Below are 21121 nucleotides of genomic sequence, written 5' to 3' on the forward strand. Positions count from 1 at the left end.
AGCATATCACCTACTCCAAGGTGATCTCTGCGCCTGTTGGGTGCTAGGATCCGCCACATAACACAAGCACTCGGGTCACTCCAAGGCAAGTACAAATATGACTCAGTCATTGTCCATGCTGGTGTGAATGACCTGAGACGTACCTCCCTGGACTACATGAAAAGAAACATAGAGGAGCTCTCTGAGCATGTAGCCCAGGCCGGTATGACCCTGACTTTGAGTAGCATCTTACCCTCACCAAGAATGATGCCACAATATGAAGACAAGATGATCAATTTCAACAATTGGCTTAAGTATTGGTGTCATTCAATGGGGATCCAATGCCTGTCAGCCTGGGATGACATGCTCGACAAGCCACGATGCTTCGCTAGGAGACGGCTTGCACCTCTCACCCCTGGGCTTTCGGATATTGGCAAAGGCTCTTGCTACCCCCATAGTGCCTTTTTTAGGCAAGGCTCAAAACACAAACCCACCTCCATAGGTATCACATGGGATAAGAAACTAAGAGTAATGCTACTCAATGCCAGAAGTCTAAACCTCAAGATGCATGCACACGAAACTCTCCTTACCGTGGAGAACATCGATATCTGTGCAGTAACAGAAACCTGGTTCAAGGCTCCCGAGAGCACCCCAGCACTACCAGGTTATACCTCATACCATGCTTTTTGGCCCAAAACTTGGACCGAACCACAAAAGGAGGGGGAGTATCAATATTCTTCAAAGATACCCACACCTCCAGGTTGGTGGCACAGCATGAAGCATCAGAGACTATCCATGTGCAACTAACAGTGGGTAAAACTGCCTTCCACTTTATAGCCTGCTACAGAACACCCTCCCAAACCCAGGAACCCCATTCGGCCTTCCTGACAATACTGGAAAATATGAAGGTCTCTCCAAACACCATTATATTGGGCAACCTCAACTACCCAAACATAGACTGGGAGCATTACTCTAGCTCCAACACCCTAGCCCAAAGGTTCCTAGAATTTATAAACTCAAATGCTATGGAACAACTTGTTACCACTCCCACAAGAGGGGAAAACATACTGGACCTGATCATCACCAACATGGGGACTCTATGCTCCAGACCAGAAGTGTATCCCTCACTGGTAAGATCAGACCATAAACTAATCTCACTGGATATTCACATCCTGACCCCACCCCCAGAAAACCACAGTGAAAAACTTCTCTAAAGCAAATTTCACATTCCTCAAAACCGAGGTGGAATCCTTCAAAGCCCCCGGGCCTGTGGAAAATACGGCCCAGACCGCAGAATCCTTTATAAACGCATTCTATGAACACCTTCAGAAATGCATGGATCATGCAATCCCAAATAAAACCAAGACCCAATCCTCTAAAGGAAGACGTCCTGTCTGGTGGACCCCAGCCATAAACAAACTATACAATAGAAGGAGGAAGCTACTACATGACAGAGCAAAATCCCAAAAAGGGAAGGCATCTCTGATCAGTATTAGCTAAAAACTACGGGCACTCATAAAATCGTCTAAGGCCAGCTTCGAGAGAAATATTGCACAGGACACTAAGGATAATCACAAGGCTTTCTTTAGTTATGTTAGGAACCTGGGTGGGAATTCCCAGATATGCTCAGAATTAGTCCAAAATGACAAAAAATACACCGAACCCGCAGACATTGCCAACATCCTAGCTAACAGGTTCAGCGCAAACTCCCCCCCCCCACCAAAAGGGCAAATATCTGTCCCAGCAGAGTGCTGCCCCCCTGACATCTCAGATGCTCAGGTAAGAGCCGCCCTCTCCAAAGCAAAAAACACAGCATCAATGGGACCAGACAGTGTCCCGGGCTGCGTCCTACATGAACTCCAAGAAGAGCTAAACCCAAACATAAAATGACTGTTCAATCTCAGCCTTACTACAGGATATGTACCCAAAGAGTGGTGTACAGCAACAGGGGTCCCTCTCCATAAAGGTGGTGCCTCAACGGATCCTGGAAACTATCGCCCCATAAGCCTGACTAGCTTGGTCTGCAAAGCTATGGAAAGGATCATCACGGACCTCATAAATAAAGATATTGGGGACCTACAGACACTAGATCCTACCCAGTTCGGCTTTGTTAAGGGCAGATCTTGCCTCTTAAACCTGGTTGATTTCTTTGAAACAGTCACCAATGCCACTGACGAAGGGAAGGTGGTCCACACAGCCTATCTGGACCTCACAAAAGCCTTCGATACAATACCCCACTCGGGCATTATAGATAAGCTCACCAGCTTAAATATAAACCCCTATGTCACTAGATGGGTTGCAAACTGGCTCAAGGACAGAACCCACATGGTTAGAATTGCTGGAGCCTTGTCAGACTCCAAACCAGTTACAAGTGGCGTCCCACAAGGCTCAGTCCTGGGACCTCTCTTGTTCGGTATATATTTTTTGGAGGCACAGGCCAACACGGAAGGACTGTGGCTGACCAAGTTCGCAGATGACTGCAAACTGGGCACCATAATAGACTCTCCAGCCGACACAAGCATCCTCCAAAAGGGCCTCATAGAAACAGACAACTGGTGCCAGAGCCATGGCCTCAAGCTAAATGCCAAAAAGTGTATAGTCATCCCCTTTGGCAAAAACAAAGTGCCCACAAATTACCACATAGGTGGTAATCCATTAAGTACAGAAGAAGTAATTAGGGACCTGGGGACCCAAGTTGATAGCAATCTCTCATTTGACAACCACGTGGCCAAAGTGGTTACAAAAACATTTTATATAGCCCACCTAATCATGAAGGGATTCACATCTAGATCAGGGGAGGTCATCGTGCCTCTTTACGCATCCCTCATCAGGCCCATAATTGAGTACAATGCCCCTTTTGGGATGTACTTTACCAGACACCTGCAGCAACTGGAAAGACCCCAAAAGTACCTCAACAAGAGGATCAAAGGGCTCAAACAGATGCCATATGCTGCCCGGTTAAAGAAACTCCAGCTCTACTCAGTGGCATACCACCTGCTCAGAGGCGATATGTGCCTGACATATAAAGCCATGTCCAACCTGGAATTAATGGACATGCTGCACCTCAGAAAATCCAAATCCCATCAAGCTACACGCTCAAGAGACTTGAACCTCAGCACTGAAATAAATAGAACATGCTGGAGGGACAGATTCATAACCCAGAGGCTCCCTTCACTCTGGAATAAAATCCCAGTCCAGGTTAGGCAGAGTCCCTCATTGACTCTCTTCAAGAGGAATCTTGATGAGTGGATGGGAGATCGTAGGTTTACCCCGGGTATCACTTCTGTGTCACTGTTAGACAGAAGCACAGTATACTAACCTTGAAAAAGAGCATAGCAAAATTCATTTAAAATGGGTGGCGAAAGCCAAACACACTCTGGCTAGGTTTATAAATGCCCTAGGGCAGATAGCCTAGTATGAACCTATGAACCTATAAAGCTATGTCAAACCCAGAGCTGTTGGACATGCTACACCTAAAGAAATCCTAATCCCTCCGAGCTACACGCTCTAGGGACCTAAACCTTGTCACCACAATAAACAGAACATGCTGGAGGGATAGATTCCTGTCCCAGAGACTTCCCATACTTTGGAACAGGCTACCCATCTATGTCAAGCAAAGTTCTTCATTAGCACTCTTCAAGAAAAATCTTGATGAGTGGATGGGGAAAAGGAAATACACCCCTGGGATCACTTCTGTGTCTTTCCTCAACAGTGGCACACTAAAATAACTTTCTTGGGTGGCGTAAACCAGGGAACCTTGTTGGCTAGGCTTACGTAGGCCCTTGGGCCGATAGCCTAGTACCTACCTATGAACCTATGAACCTATGTTGATGTGGCTCAAAACAGAAAAAGACTGGAAGAAAAGTGTTTGGTTTTAAATAAAACAGCTTCAGACAACTAGGAAACAATCACTTAATTTTAGCTGGTTGTCTAAATGTCCACTGTGTACTCTGGAATATCTGGTAGCAGTTTCACATATCTGAAGGTCTTCCTAAAAAAAAACAGTTTTTTTGCAGTAAATGTACAAACCACTGATCAGAAAATCAGATCTCCCTACTCAGAAACTCTTGAGGAGAACTGTAGCCCCTGACCCCTGAGCTGTTTATCAGTATTACTTACAGACCCCTAACCCCTGTGCTGTTTATTATAATCACATTCATGATCAGTATTACTTACAGAAAAGGCACTTAGAAAGTGAGGCATACTTCTTTCCGAAATACTGTACTCAGATTTATCTGATGTGGGTATTTGCTTTTCAGTAAATGTCTAGATCTAACTTCTAAATAACTTTTGCAGCTGTGGGACCAAATAATTAATCTTATACCCCTGAGCTCTGTTTAAGACACCAGAATACTAATACCAGCACTTCTAGTAGGTACAGAACAGATTTTTTTGTAAAAGATTTTATAATAAAATATGCATTATCTAATTTGTGATTCATTTCTGCCATAATTCTATAGGCAACAATGTATAAAGCATTAAAGAACAGCGATAGCCTTACTTTTAAAATCCTTTCCTTGGCAGTTTTTGTGAACTCGGAAGCAACTTCATTATATTCTGTAGAGTATGGGTCCAGTTGTTGAACCATCAGTGAAACACCATTCATGTCATCCCACTGTGGGGGGAACTCACCTGTAGAAACAAATCATTATGCCTTTAGAGTATGTGCTTAACATTGTGGTTAAGGGACCCAAAGCAATCCATGAAATGCATTAAACCACAAATATAAATGATATTTACCATAAAGTGCAAAACAACTGTGCTTATTTAGGTCTGGCACATTCTTCTGTGTTTATTCAAGTATTCAAGTCATATCTAGTCTATAGCATTAATGGTACAACACAATATGAAAGGTTCACATTGTATGTATTATCAAATAAAAGAATGTTACAGTATGAAGAATAAAAATATATTGTGCAAATAATGAGGTGCAGGAAAAAAAAATAAAAGTTTCCAGATAGGATAGGGAAAAGGGATGGCAGGATTATCTTGATATGTGAAAGAAAATGAAGACAGCTATAAACTTTACTGAGTTAGGTAAACAGTGTACCCTGACAATCTCCCTCCCCCCGATAAATATGGTAGTAGAACTGTTTTTGGTTACAACAGGAGGAAGAAAATGGAAGGAGGCAATACAATAACCTGCATAAAGTGTGGGAGACAAACAAAATTGAAGAGGACATAACAGGTTTTAGTTAAAATACTGTACAAACAGATATTACGGCTGATGCAGATACAAATAGCAATAGATTTATAAAAAGGATATATTGAAATATAGCATATCCTGCAACTACAAATCATAATACAAAAGCCTTGGCTTACCTCCTTACTAGATTTAAGAATAATTCCATTCAATGATTTACTCACTGGGACAACACAGCTCTAGTCCTAGAATTTTTATTGCTTCATCTGGGAAAGTTTCATGAATTTTTTTTAGCAAGATTATTACAGCAAAATATGGAATTCAGGAATTATATACAAAAGCTAATAAAGGTAAAACCAGAAATACCGTCAGCATCAAACTACTCTGTTGCAGAAGGCTGCATTATGAGCTGGGATAACAAAACTTACGGATATTTAATATATATTGATATTGCTAAGGCCTTTGTCATGATACACCACAATACTTTGAAAATATTATATGGTCATTCAACATAAATAATTATTTTGTAGACAGCAGTACTGGATAAGTAGAAGAACGTTTTCCAAAGACATGCATCTGGAGCATTTTTTGCTAGGCCTGTGGTGAAAATGGGCTCTGTACCAGTCAGGCTTTCCCAGTAAACAAATGTTAAACAAATAAATAAAATAAATAAAAACTTGCCACAGGATTCAATAAAATCTGTTTAGGCTTTGTGTAGAGCCTACATGGAATGTACCCATGTAAATGGCCATGGGTCCCCCTCGGCAGCATGCCATGCATATTAATGATAGCGCCCTGCTGAGGGAGAGCATAGTAACAGAGATATTGAATCCATGTAGGAGGAAGGTTAGAGGCTATCCCATGGTTGTGCATTGTCGAGGAATTTCTGGTCAGATGCTATGTGCAGGATGAGACTCCCTGTGATGTTCCCTGCTACTGTTAAAATGTGCTGTGAATTAATAGTTTGTGTGTTAATTTATGTTTGTATTTAATGTCCTTTTGCACACTGTGGTGAGGAGCACAGCAGAGCTGAGCTGCACTTACACATACAAAGCTGACACCTGCCAGACATCTAAAAATAGAAACCAGATGTAATTAATTATTATATCTGTTTTTTTTTTTTTATTTATTTATTCTTCTTTTGTCCGACAAGGTGCGGAATGCAGTAGAGCAGAGCCGCACTTAAACATACACAGCTGACACCTGCCAGACATCGAAAAGTAGAAACTGGATGTATATTAATTATTTAGATCAGATCTGGTTGTGTTTAAGTCCATTTATGTGGTGTGGTACTTAGAAATGCTAACAGGTAGCTTAGTAGTATATGTGAAGGTATAGGAGTGTTTCATAATATCCAAGTGGCTAACTGGGTAGAGCCAAAGCCTGAAGCTTATTAGGTGTTGAGTTTGAGTCCCTAGCAGCCATACTTTTTTTTAAATGTAATTTATGTTTTTCCTTAATTTAAAAACAAAATTGTGAAATTTGGCAGAGCTGTATGCTGCTAATCACTGCTTAAACATGGTTAATGGTTGTGCATGTTTGTGTGATGCTCAGCTGATTTGCGTGGTGCTCAGCTGGTTTGTGGAATGCTAAGCAACACAGCACTTTTTTGAATGTTGCAGTATGATGTGCAAGGGTGGGAAAACAGCCTATATTAAGGCCAATTGGCAGGAATTCTGCAGCTATCATTGGAGTCTTATCATCTGTTGATATAGCAGGCAGTGTTGGTGAAGGTGCATGCTTTCAGGTGCTGAGATGGGCTGTGCAGGAGTGGAGAGTGTTTGTTGGGCTCTTAGTTAAGGACTATGAACCCCAGCTGTTGCAGGGCAGTTACCAGGGTTCAGAATGTAAGGCTGAGGCCTGGGATCAGTTGGTCAGGGATCTTACCAGTGCTACTGGTATCCGCCACACTGGTGAGTAGTGTCATCACCATTATGATGACCTGAAGTAAAGGTAGAGGGGAACCTTGGATATCTGGGTCCAAGAGGCGAGAGATGGGTATGCCCCACAAATATGTAAGTATTTCTGATACTACTTTACCAAAATACTAGCTGAATCTGTGCAAAGCTGGCATGCATAATGATGTGCTTCTCTTCCAACAGCTGCAGCTGAGAGGACTTGCAACATGCAGGCTCATGCTGGGCACCTGGCCAAGATGCACATTGACTGTGGTAAGTATGGGTATTTTTGATAACTGTAGTGCAATAAACAATAAACTATTAAAACTGTAATGCAATAAACAATAAACGATACCAATAGCAGTAAGCAATAATGTGTAAAGCAGGATTGTGGTTGATAACTCATGTCTGCAACTAACTGCTGTAGGGTTGTATTCAGTGCATGTGTTTCTACTTTCAATGCAGTCAACTGTAACACTGAAATATGTCATAGAATTCAAAAGTAATTGCTTTTTCAATTTATTGCACTACCCACAATACAGTTCAAAGTTGTCTTCTGGCCACTTTCACTCAAATAATGCTCTGTATCCCTTCAACTCCAGGAATAAAGTATAACAAAAAGGCAGCCCATGTTTTGGGTCGATATCATGTGTATACTTCACAGATTCTAATGCGCAATAGCAACAAGTGTAAAACAGGATTGCGGTGTCATAACAATGTGTTGAAATAATTGCAGTAGGGATGGCTTAATTGCATGCCTACTGTAATGTTACCACAGCCAACTGTAAAACAGCAATAACTGTGGAATGCAAAAGTAATTGCCTGATAGATGTATTGCACAACCCACAGTACAGTTCAGGCTGTCTTCAGGCCACTTTCAGTGCTCAATATCTGAGTTGTTTGGCTTCTGTAACAGACCTACAATCAACTGCATTACTAGCTGAGTTAAGTAAAAACTTGCAGTGTTAAATATTGTAATTCATTTTATTTTTCTGTGTATTTAATTGTTTCATTGCATACTGTGGTCAGTGTCTCTCTGTGGTTATTTATTTTCCTATTTAATTGTTTCATAGAATAATGTAGTCTCTCTGTCTCTGCAGTTAGTGGAGGCTATTATGTTTCACTTCATTGGTATTCAGTGTTGAACTTTTAGCCTAGTGGGTTTCTCTGTATATACAAGTGTTTTTCACATATCTTTGAATTTATTACTGCTTAATATCTGAGTTGTTTGGCTTCTGCTACATACCTACAATCAACTGCATTACTAGCTGAGTTAAGTACAAACTTGCAGTGTTAAATATTGTACTGCATTTTATTTTTCTGTGTATTTAATTGTTTCATTGAATATTACAGTCTGTGTATCTCTGTAGTTATTTATTTTTCTATTTGTTTCATAGAATACTCTGGTCTCACTCTGTCTCTGCAGTTAGTGTGGATATTGTGTTTCACTTCATTGATATTCAGTGTTAAACGCTTAGCCTAGAGGGTTTCTTTGTATTTATAAGTGTTAGTCACATATCATTGAATTTATTACTGCTCAATACCTGAGTTGTTTGGCTTCTGCTACATACCTACAATCAACTGCATTACTAGCTGAGTTAAGTACAAACAGTGTTAAAGATTGTACTGCATTTATTTCTGTGCATTTAATTGTTTGATTGAATATTGTGGTCTGTCTCACTCTGTAGTTATTTATTTTTCTATTTAATTTTTCATATAATACTGTGGTCTCTCTCTGTCTCTGCAGTTAGTGGGGGCTATTGTGTTTCACTTCCTTGATATTCAGTGTTAAACTCTTAGCCTGGAGGGTTTCTCTGTATTTATAAGTGTTAGTCACATATATTTGAATTTAATACTGCTCAATATCTAAGTTGTTTGGCTTCTGCTACATATCTACAATCAGCTGCATTACTAGTTGAGTTACGTACAAACTTGCATTGTTAAAGATTGTACTGCATTTTATTTTTCTGTGTATTTAACTGATTCATTGAATATTGTGGTCTGTGTCTCCCTGTAGTAATTTATTTTTCTATTTAATTGTTTCATAGAATACTGTGGTGTCTCTCTGTCTCTGCAGTTAGTGGGGGCTATTGTGTTTCACTTCATTGATATTCAGTGTTAAACTCTTATTCTAGAGGGTTTCTCTGTATGTATAAGTGTTAGTCACATATCTTTGAATTTATTACTGCTCAATATCTGAGTTGTTTGGCATCTGCTACATACCTACAATCAACTGCATTATTAGCTGAGTTAAGTACAAACTTGCAGTGTTAAATATTGTACTGCATTTTATTTTTCTGTGTATTTAATTGTTTGATTGAATATTGTGGTCTGCGTCTCTCTGTGGTTATTTATTTTTCTATTTAATTGTTTCATAGAATACTGTGGTCTTTCTCTGACTCTGCAGTTAGTGGGGGATATTTTGTTTCACTTCATTGATTTTCAGTATTAAACTCTTAGCCTAGAGGGTTTCTCTGTATTTATAAATGTTAGTCACATATCTTTGAATTTATTACTGCTCAATATCTTAGTTGTTTGGCTTCTGCTGCATACTTACAGTCAACTGCATTACTAGCTGAGTTAAGTACAAACTTGCAGTGTTAAAGATTGTACTGCATTTTATTTTTCTGTGTATTTAATTGTTTCATTGAATATTGCGGTCTGTGTGTCTCTCTGTAGTTATTTATTTTTCTATTTAGTTGTTTCATAGAAGACTGTGGTCTCTCTCTGTCTCTGCAGTTAGTGGGAGCTATTCTTTTTCACTTCTTTGATATTCAGTGTTAAACTCTTCGCCTAGAGGGTTTCTAAGTATTTATAAGTGTCAGTCACATATCTTTGAATTTATTACTGCTCAATATCTGAGTTATTTGGCTTCTGCTACATACTTACAATAAACAACATTACTAGCTGAGTTAAGTACAAACTTGCAGTGTTAAATATTGTACTGCATTTTATTTTTCTGTGTATTTGTTTCATTGAATATTATAGTCTGTGTATCTCTGTAATTTATTTTTCTATTTAATTGTTTCATAGAATAATGTTGTCTCTCTCTCTCTCTGTCTCTGCAGTTAGTGGGGGGATATTGTGTTTCACTTCATTGATATCCACTGTTAAACTTTTAGCCTAGAGGGTTTCTAAGTATTTATATGTGTTAGTCACATATCTTTGAATTTATTACTGCTCATTATCTGAGTTGTTTGGCTCCTGCTACATACCTACAATCAACTGCATTACTAGCTGAGTTAAGTACAAACTTGCATTGTTAAAGATTGTACTGCATTTTTTGCTGTGCATTTAATTGTTTGATTGAATATTGTGGTCTGCATCTCTCTGTGATTATTTATTTTTCTACTTAATTGTTTCATAGAATACTGTGGTCTTTCTCTGTGTCTGCAGTTAGTGGGGGCTACTGTGTTTCACGTCATTGATATTCAGTATTAATCTCTTAGCCTAGGGGGTTTCTCTGTATTTATAAGTGTTAGTCACATATCTTTGAATTTATTACTGTTCATTATCTGAGTTGTTTGGCTCCTGCTACATACCTACAATCAACTGCATTACTAGCTGAGTTAAGTACAAACTTGCATTGTTAAAGATTGTACTGCATTTTTTGCTGTGCATTTAATTGTTTGATTGAATATTGTGGTCTGCGTCTCTCTGTGATTATTTATTATTCTACTTAATTGTTTCATAGAATACTGTGGTCTTTCTCTGTGTCTGCAGTTAGTGGGGGCTACTGTGTTTCACGTCATTGATATTCAGTATTAATCTCTTAGCCTAGGGGGTTTCTCTGTATTTATAAGTGTTAGTCACATATATTTGAATTTATTACTGCTCAATATCTGAATTGTTTGGCTTCTGCTACATACCTACAATCAACTGCATTACTAGCTAAGTTAAGTACAAACTTGTGGTGTTAAAGATTGTACTGCATTTTATTTTTCGATGTATTTGTTTCATTGAATATTGTGGTCTGTGTGTCTCTGTAGTTATAATTGTTTCATAGAATACTGTGGTCTCTCTCTGTGTCTGCAGTTAGTTTCCCACCCACTCTCCTTGTTCTTGTTCTGGTATTAATCTTGGTAGCTTTGGAATTGTCCGCCCCTCCTGTAAATTTATGTTTGAACACTCCCCTTGGGTCTATCTCATTTGCTCACTCAACTGAGTACAGTGAAATCATATTTTGCCTTCAGACACTCCTACCAGTCCCATCTGTTCAGCTCTATCCCAACTCTATTCCAGTCTAGTGTCACTATCTCATTCTACCTAATACAGAGAGAACATTTGTGAAGGGCAAGCTACTTATGTCCTTAGTTATGAATTATCTTCTGTTTCTCCTTTCTCCCTTTCCACTTTCCCCCCAAAAAATGTCTAAGCTTGTTTCCTGCCTTTCCTGTGACTAGTCTAGTCTAGATACATATTTGCTGTAACCAGGACTGTTTGTAAGCTCCTGAGCCCACAAAACCTTTCCTTGTTGGAGGGAAGCCTTCTAGCTTATCATTGGCAGTGGTAAGCACTAGGACACAAGATTGGTTTCTGGCCCAGAAATTGTAGTTTATTTGCCGTTTGGTTAGTTTTTCCATTTCTTTCAACTTTCTGGTTTAATAGCCTGCGTTTGTACTTGTTTTCCACCTTTCCTATAACTAGTCTAGTCCAGATACAGATTTGCTGTATCCAGGACTGTTTGTAAGCTTCTGAGCCCCAAAAGCCTTTCTGTGTAGGAGGGAAGCCTTCTAGCTTATCAGTGGGAGTGGTAAGCACTAGGTACCCTCTCAACCACAAGAGTGGTTTCTGGTCCAGAAATTGCAGTTTATTAGCCTTTTGGGCAGTTTTTCCATCTCTTTCAACCTTCTGGTTTAAAAGCTTGCATTTGCGCTCATTTCCCACCTTTCCTGTAACTAGTCTTGTCCAGATACAGATTTGCTGTATCCAAGACTGATTGTAAGCTTCTGAGCCACCCAAGCCTTTCTGTGTTGGAAGAAAGTGTTATAGCTTATCAGTGGGAGTGCCAAGCACTAGGTAGCCTATCTACCACAAGAGTGGTTTCTGCCCAGAAATTGTAGTTTATTGGCTGTTTGGGCAGTTTTTCCATCTCCTTCAACTTTCTGGTTTAAATGCCTGCCTTTACACTTGTTTCCCACCTTCCCTGTAACTAGTCTAGTCCAGATACAGATTTGCTGTATCCAGGACTGTTTGTAAGTTTCTGAGCCCCCCCAAGCCTTTCTGTGCTGAAGGGAAGCATTATAGCTTATCAGTGGGAGTGGTAAGCACTAGGTAACCTATCTACAAGATCCAAGTACAGATTCTTAGCTTTAGCACTTGAATTTGCTTATTCTTGCTCAGCACTTGTTCAGAACTTGTTGTTAGCACTAAATAAGCTACAAATTACTACAACATTCAACCTTCCTCTTTACCTAGAAGAAAACAGTTTTTGTACTTACTTTCCTCACTTGCTTAGAGTAAAACAGCTCTTATACTCACTTTCCTCACTTGTCTAGAGGAAAGTAGTTTTTTATTCAGGCATATCCAATGGTCAGCTCCCAGTGTTCTCTCCTGTCTATCTGATGAATCTTGGCTTCTTGAGGCAATGTAGCAATTGCCTCATGTACACAGACAACCCTCTCCTCCTACCACCTAACACCACAAGCTGTAAGAGATGCACTTATCTAGCAAAACTGGAGGTAAAGCTCTCTCAAACCAAGACTGAACTTGACAGTCAAGAGGAGAAGGTAAACACTTGCACCACACCACACTCATCACATAGTCCCACTAAAGCTACACCACCAAAATCCACACATAGAAACACAAAAACATTCGCAGAGGCTCTCAATAATAATTTGCTTAAGCAACAGAGACCTCTAAAGCAGAAATGCAAGCAACCTCCACTAGTCATAGGTGACTCTATAGTCAGGCACACTGATGTCCCACTCACCAGGCTAAACAAGGAGAAGGTTACTGTCAGCTGCCTGTCAGGTTCCAGGCCCCGCAACATAACCCATGCACTCAGGTCACTCCACAACAAGTACAAATATGACTCTGTCATTGTCTGTGTTGGTGTGAACGACCTGAGATGTACCTCCCTGGACTACATGAAAAGAGACATGGAACAGCTCTACAATCTTGTAGCCCAGGCAGGTATGACCCTAGCCCTGAGTAACATCCTGCCATTGCCCAGAATGATACTCAGTACAAGGACAAAATGATTGACTTCAACAATTGGCTAAGCTTCTGGTTCTGGTGTTATTCTAAAGAGATCCAGTATCTGTCTGCCTGGGATGACATGGTGGGCCAAAACTACGATGCTTTGCCAGAGATGGCCTGCACCTGTTGCCATTGTAGTGCCTTTTTTAGGCAAAGTTCAAATGATGAATTCACCGCTGTAACAGGAAAAGGCAAGCAAAAACTTAGGGTAATGCTACTCAATGCTAGAATTCTAAATCTCAAAATGCACTCACTCGAGGCACTCCTTAAAATGGAGAACATCAATATCTGTGCAGTGACTGAGACTAGGTTCAAGGCTCTAGAGAGCACCCCAGCATTACCAGGCTGTAACTCATACCACACTTTTCGGCCATCTAACCTGGAGCAGAACACCAAAGGTGGAGGTGTGTTCATATTCATTAAGGATATCCACACCTCCAGGCTAGTTCCACAGCATAATGCATCCCAGGTTATCCAAGTGCAACTAACTCTGGGCAAAACTGCAATCCAAATTGTAGCATGCTACAGATCCCCCACCATGCCCCAGGATTCCCACTCCTATTTTCTTGATATACTGGAAAATATTAGGGTTCAAGCAAACACCCAAATAATGGGTGATTTCAACTATCCCACCATTAACTGGGAAAACTACTCATGTACCAACTCCTTTGCTCAACGCTTTCTGGAATTCATAAATTCCAATGCCCTGGATCAATTTATCCACACCCCCACCAGGGGCAACAATATCCTAGACCTAGTCATTACTAACATGAGTGACCGATGTTCCACACCTGAAGTCAACGCTCATTGGTCAGATCCAACCATAAGCTAATCACCCTAGATATCTGCATCCTGACCCCCACTCACTATTAAGGAAACCATGGTAAAAAAAATTCTTCAAAGCCAACTTCATGCTTCTTAAGACAGAAGTGGTGAACTCCATGACACCCATGCAGATGGACAATACAGTTATGACTGCTGAATCCTACACAAATGCACTCTATAACCACTTACACGAGTGCATGGATCATGGTATCCCAAACAGAACCAAGATGCTATTCTCCAAAAAAAGGAAACCAATCTGGTGGTCCCCTGCCATAAACAAACTCTACAACAGAAGGAAGAAACTGTTGCAAAAAACAGTAAAATCCCATGAGTGGAGGAGCTCCCTGGTCAGCCTCAGTAAGAAGCTGAGATGCCTTATAAGATCCTCCAAAGCTAGCTACGAAAACAAAATCAACACTGATTCTAAGGGCAACCACAAAGCATTCTATAGCTATGGCAAAAATCTCAATGGCAACACCCAGATCTGCTCTGAGTTATAGCACAACAGCACGAAAATTACAGAACCAACTGATATTGCCAATATCCTGGCAGACAGGTTCAGAGCTAACTTTACCACCCTCTTACCCCCTATAGGGCCCATATCTATACAGGAAGAATGCAGAGTCCCTGTAATCACATCTATGCAGGTAAAAGCTGCACTCTCTAAAACCAAAAACACAGCATTCATGGGACCAGACAACATCCCAGGCTGCGTTTTACATGAACTTCAGAATGAACTGGCTCCCCACCTAAGTACCATGTTCAATCATAGTCTCACATCAGGCTTTATCCTCACTAAATGCTGCACAAAAACAGTTATCCCACTCCACAAAGGGGGTGCCACCACTGATCCTGGGAACTATCGCCCTATTAGCCTGATGAGCCTGCTCTGCAAGGCCATGGAATGTATCATCATGGAACTCATAAACAAAGACATTGGTAACCTCCAAACTCTGGACCCCACCCAGTTCAGGTATATCAAAGGCAGATCATGCCTTCTGAACCTGATCGACTTCTTTGAGGCAGTCACCAAAGCCATAGATGAGGGTAAGGTGGTTCACACAGCCTATCTTGACCTCGCCAAGGTTTTCAACACCATCCCCCATTCTGGAATTATAGCAAAACTCACTAAACTAGGTATAAATCCCCACATCACAAGATGGGTTGCCAACTGGCTCACTGACAGAACCCACACTGTAAAAGTTGCAAACTCCAAATCTGACTTCAAACCAGTGACAAGTGGAGTACCACAGGGTTCAGTCCAGGGACCTCTCCTGTTTGTTATCTACTTCTCTGAAGTACAGGCTAACACAGAAGGCCTCGGGCTAATGAATTTCGCAGATGACTGCAAACTAGGAGTCATAGTCGAGTCCCCAAATGATGTGGACATCCTTCGGAAGGGCCTTACTGAGACAGATGCCTGGTGTCAGAGGCATGGCTTCAAGCTCAATGCCAAAAAGTGCATTGTCATCCCCTTTGGTAAAAACTCTGTACCCATGAACTATCACATAAACGGCAGTCTACTTAATGCCAAATGTGTGATAACAGACCTTGAGACCCAGGTGGACAGTAGTCTCTCCTTTGATAATCACATTGCCACAGTAGTCAGGAAATCCTTCTATGTGGCACACCTCATCACAAAAGGGTTCTCATCCAGGAAAAAAGAGGTCATTGTTCCCTTCTACTCAGCACTCATTAGATCCATTATAGAGTACAATGCCCCTTTTGGAATGTACCTCACAAGACATCTGCAGCAAGCTGGAAAGACCACAGAAGTACCTCACAAAGAGGATTACTGGCCTCAAACAGATGCCCTACACTGACCATCTCAAAAAACTCCAGCTTTACTCTGTAGCGTATCGCCTGCTCCAAGGAGATCTCTGCCTAATATATAAAGCTATGTTAAAACCAGAGCTATTGGACATGCTACACCTAAAGAAATCCCAATCCCTCTGAGGTACACGCTCTAGGGACCTAAACATTGTCACCACAATAAACAGGACATGCTGGGGGATAGATTCCTGTCCCAGAGACTTCATATACTCTGGAAAATGTTACCCATCTATGTCAAGCATAGTTCCTGATTAGCACTCTTCAATAAAAATCTTGATGAGTGGATGGGAAATAGAAAATACACCCCGGGGATCACTTCTGTGGCTCTGCTCAACAGGGGCACAGGAAATTAACTTTCTTGGGTGGCGTAAGCCAGGGAACCATGTTGCCTAGGCTTACTTAGGCCCTTGGGCCAATAGCCTTGTACCTACCTATGAACCTATAATGCTTTCTTTTCCTCTCACTACAGGAACAAAGTATATGAGTCAGGTAGCCCACTTTATGGGCAGATATGTGTATACTTCACAGATTCTAAGCAGCAATACCAATAAAGTGTATAGCAAGACTGTGTTTTCATAAGTGATGTCTTGATTTAATTGCAGTATGGCAGTATTAATTGCACGTCTGTGCTAATGTTGCTGCAGTCAACTGTAAAACAGTAATAACTGTAGAATGCAAATGTAGTTGCTTAATAAATGTATTGCACAACCCACAGTGTGGTTCAAGGCTGTCCTCAGGCCACTTTCAGTCACATAATGCTCTCTTATCCTCCAACTACAGATATCGTGTGTATACTTCACAGATACTTAGCAGCAAAATCAATAAAGTGTAAAGCAGGATTGTGGTTTCATAATTAATGTGTCTAACTACATGCAGTATGGCTGCATTAATTGCATGTTTGTTCTAATGTCACTGCAGTGGATTATGACATTATTTGCAGATATCCCCTGCAGTCACAGCTTTTGGGTTCTACTCCCATGCCTGCCAAATAAGACATGTTGGCTGTCTAGTCCACTTAATGTTCACAAGCATACCTCTCAACTGTCATGATTTTTCATAATGTAATTACAAATGCCCAATCTGTCTGGCCCATGATTAGCAGATAAATGATTACTTGGAATGCAATGTATTTTCAAGTCCGTTTACAGAACACCTTGGTAGCTATGTACATGAACATTAAGTGAAATGCTTCCATGTAGTTGTGTACCTACATTTGTTAGTGGTTACCTCATACTGTGCCATTCTAACAGCTTGAGAGATATGTACGTGCTATAGCATCTATTCAGGAACTGTAGTCACTGTACTCACAACTGACACTGCACACCTGTAGAACTATGTATTAGAAGTCTGTGCAGGAATATAATCTTTAATGTCACTAATGGTATGTTTTCCTGTCTCTCTCCCCACCCCTTATCTTCTTTAATTTTGTATTTTTATTTATTATTATGATTTAATATTAATAAATTCTGATAAACTGTTTTGTTGGCCTTATGGGTTATTTCATGCTGGTTTGCTGTTAGCAAACTTACTGTTACGTTGTTTAATTTTGTGTTCTACATAATATACCTTGATATGTATTTGGATTAATCAGTATTATGTTCCATGATGTTAATACCAACATTGGTTTGGTTATTACTAATGTTAACTTATTGTTATAAGTAATTTACTACAGCATGACAAGTTAGGCTGGTTCCTCATGGTCCACCTACCTTGCCTCCACTGGCCATGGCACCATGACCTAGCACATCTGAGACCCAGACTGGTGGTGCCAGCTCTGCTGTACCTGCACTACCTGTGTCATTTGTTACTTATGTCTCAGTGGCCAGGACTGGGCCCTCCTCTGGGAGCAGTGGTGGAGAGGGAGTTGTCACCCACAACCAACTTCAAGGTTTGGTGCTCAGGATTGTGTACCATGGTTGTGGAAGTTGCCTGCACCAGATGGAGAGCATGCTGGCTACCCTGGTGGGTCAGGCTCACCCCAGAGCCTAGCCTCCATCACTGTCACCCCCAGGGCAGTGATGGAGCAGTGCTGACAGTCCCATGGGTGGGTACTTGAGTCACACTGCTACCTCATGGAGGCACATGAGTCTGTGATTCCACAACACCCTTCCCATCCAAGGTGTTCACTCACCTCTTGTGTCACACACTACCCCTGTCTGATGTCTTGTCTGTCTTGTTTGTTTGCAAATGTTTCCTCATCTACCCAACTGACCTCCCCAAATGTACCTATGTCTCTTCCCCAACATTCCACTCCCACCTTAAGAAAAAAATGGACACCTGTACCAAAAAAAAAAATGTCCCATACATAGCTCATTATTTTGCACACGTGTCCACTGGACACATGTAACTTGGTCCAATTGGCTTGACAATGCAGTTATGTTGTCCTCACTCCTCTCTGTGTTGGTGACACTCCAAATTCATCTACAAAGTCTGTCAAAGTGCACAGTTGTTGCTCTACAGGACATGTATAGCTATGGTTCTTTCCTGCACCCTTCCTGCACATACCTACCTGCCTTTCTCTATGTTTTCCTCATGCTTGCACCCCATTTCACCATGTTTCTATCTCTCCATTTTTCTTTTCTTTAAGGATTTTTTGTGTGATGCTGCATGACACACCACATTAAGCAGCATTACTAAGCTCAGTAAATGGGCCTATAGGTTCATAGGTTGGTACTAGGCTAACAGCCCTAGGGCCTATACAAGCCTAGCCATAACAATTCCGTGGCTATTTCTTCCCACAATATTTACTTTCCTGGACCCCTGTCTAGCAGGGCGACTGACGTGATCCCTGGGGTGAATTTCCTTTCTCCCATCCAATCGTCAAGGTTCCTCTTGAAGAGGTCCAAAGAGGCACTCTGCTTGACATGTATGGGCAATCTATTCCAGAGTCTGGGGAGTCTATATTGATATAGGTGTTTTAAATGATAACAAACACATCCAAAATAAACACCTGTTCCCTATTTCAAATCCAAGACCATCACACCTGCAGACCACTGCATTAACCTTCCATGCCACTCAACTGTTAATTAAAACAGGTGGTTTAAGCAAAACATAGTAATTGCAAGCCAGCATCATTAAGCTTGTTTTTAAGTGGAGCTGTGCATTATGCCACATCTCACATACTTGCTTAAAGAGTAATGGAAAAATGGGAGTGTACCATGGAGTCTGGTGCAAGACTACACCACTAGAAACCAAACACAGAATAATGGATATAAGTGAGGTCTGTAATAACAGGTAAATGTGCACTTTTATCAGCAATGTTTACAAATACACCTGCTAAAGCATTAATGCCAAAGTACATGTTCAACTGGGACTTTGGTGCAGAAATGCATCCATCTAAAGCCATGCACATAATGATGGATGGAAAAAATGTATGTCACAGCCTGTATGTGTGCACGTGTATCTTGACAAATACACCTGCAATAACAGTGACTCAGTAGCTCAGTCTATTAAATGCTTTGATAAAATGTTAAGCTTTGCCACACAGTCCTGGGTTCAAATCCATTGGTGTGTAGCATTTCAATTACATTATTGTGAAGCCATCAATTAATGACTGATCATGGATTGTTTATCCACACAATGCATTTCAAATAAAATATCTGCATTTCACTGATGGAAGTCACATGCCTGCAGATAGGAACACACATATCAATATAGCAAAACTATAGATGCATAAAGTGTCAGGTCATGCATTCACACAAGATTTTAACTCAGGAATTGCAAATGAGGCCCACTAATATCAGAGTGCAGCCCACTAATATCAGAGTGCAGCACACAATCATTTCATACTCACTATACAGATTAGCACAGCTGCACAACTAACATACACATATGAAGCCCCTACTAGTAAAAGGACTGCCAGCATGCATGTTCCAAATTATTACCAGACTGTAACAGATGGCCTGACACTTGCCCAAATGCTGGACATAATGTTAGATTTACCCCCTATGTTGCTCAAGGACACAACAAGCATGTTGCCTAGTACTCTGTTAGTGATACCATTGCCTAACATACTTTCCTTAAACACAGGCTTTAATTTGAGTGGAATGGGTATCCTCACTCTGACTCTGCCTCTATAACAAGGCTGACACAGCTCCCACAGTTACTGTTACAGACTGTTGTCCTCCAAAGTGTTCACACTCTCTGTCTATGCCTATTAGCCTGTACCACACACATCTGTATGTAACAGTAGCTGCTACAGACTTATCCTCTGCAATGACGTGGTCTCCTCACCCCAGTAATGTCCAGTACAACATATTAGAAAGGGCTTCTAATCTTCAAGAAAGCCTTATGTCTTGTTTATTGCTTGCATGTTATTGGCTGATGATACTGTAAATCAACTGTGTTGGCTGCAATTAGCATTTCAGAGCCACAGACTTGTTATGAGGCGATCGCCTGGTAATGAGAAGCATGTTGAAAAGGCAAACAGCTGGCTATGGGAAACCATTCTGTATGACACACACACTACAAAAACTGCAGATATCTGCACATATCAACAGAGGAGTTTTATACTCCATTAGTACTGTATGTAAGCTTTTTGTTTACAACAGGATGCATATATGTGAATATACCTAATACAGAATGGGGATTACAGCATTAAGCCTTTCTCCGGACTGTCATAATGACATGTGATTGATCTCCAAATGTGTTACACCTACAGAGAATGTAGAAAACATCAAGGGTGGAATGTTTAATGTCAATGTGGCACACTGGTCTCGTGGGACTGTCCCTTTATAGTGGTTGTAATGGCAAACTGCTATTTGTTTGGCACTGTTGTTTTGACATATTATCAGAGGAGTTGCCCCTAGGGGACACACTACAATGGAATCCATTATTGGGTATATGATAATACAGCAGTATCTGTCATGGCACACATGAGAATCGCTGGCTATCGCTAGTATTTCAGTTGTATCCACATGCTTAGTATGTTTGTGGACTGTGGAATATGACATGTGTGATCAAGCAGTGGATACTGCCAGACATTCTGTTCTTGCTGTATGTCTACATAGTGTACTTCCACGTATGGGATCCTGATGTGTTCCCACTTTGTTGTCTTACAGGAAACATGTATCTCAGGCCATGTTCCCCTTTCACGGATGTAAAGAATGACATAATCCTGGAAGGCCTGTGGCTACACCATGAACTCCTACTGTCCAAAGGAGGAAAAACAGGGAACAGTGGGCAGCATTCTGGGCTGACCTTGTCTGTGATGTGAATGCCATTGGTCATCAGAGCAAGACAT

General features: G+C 40.9%; 1 protein-coding gene across 1 annotated transcript in view; it reads right to left on the bottom strand.

The window, feature by feature from the left end:
• LOC122790767 (protein mono-ADP-ribosyltransferase PARP14-like) overlaps window positions 1-21121 on the bottom strand; it is a 1159206-nt gene that overhangs the window by 181990 nt on the left and 956095 nt on the right. The window contains exon 15 of the mRNA XM_044058380.1: window positions 4481-4611. Coding sequence (XP_043914315.1) covers window positions 4481-4611 — 131 coding nt within the window. The remainder of the gene's footprint in view (window positions 1-4480; window positions 4612-21121) is intronic.

This window comes from Protopterus annectens, chromosome 16.part0 (genome assembly GCF_019279795.1).
Source record: "Protopterus annectens isolate FY-2018-M chromosome 16.part0, PAN1.0, whole genome shotgun sequence".
NCBI classification, from domain to species: Eukaryota; Metazoa; Chordata; order Ceratodontiformes; family Protopteridae; genus Protopterus; species Protopterus annectens.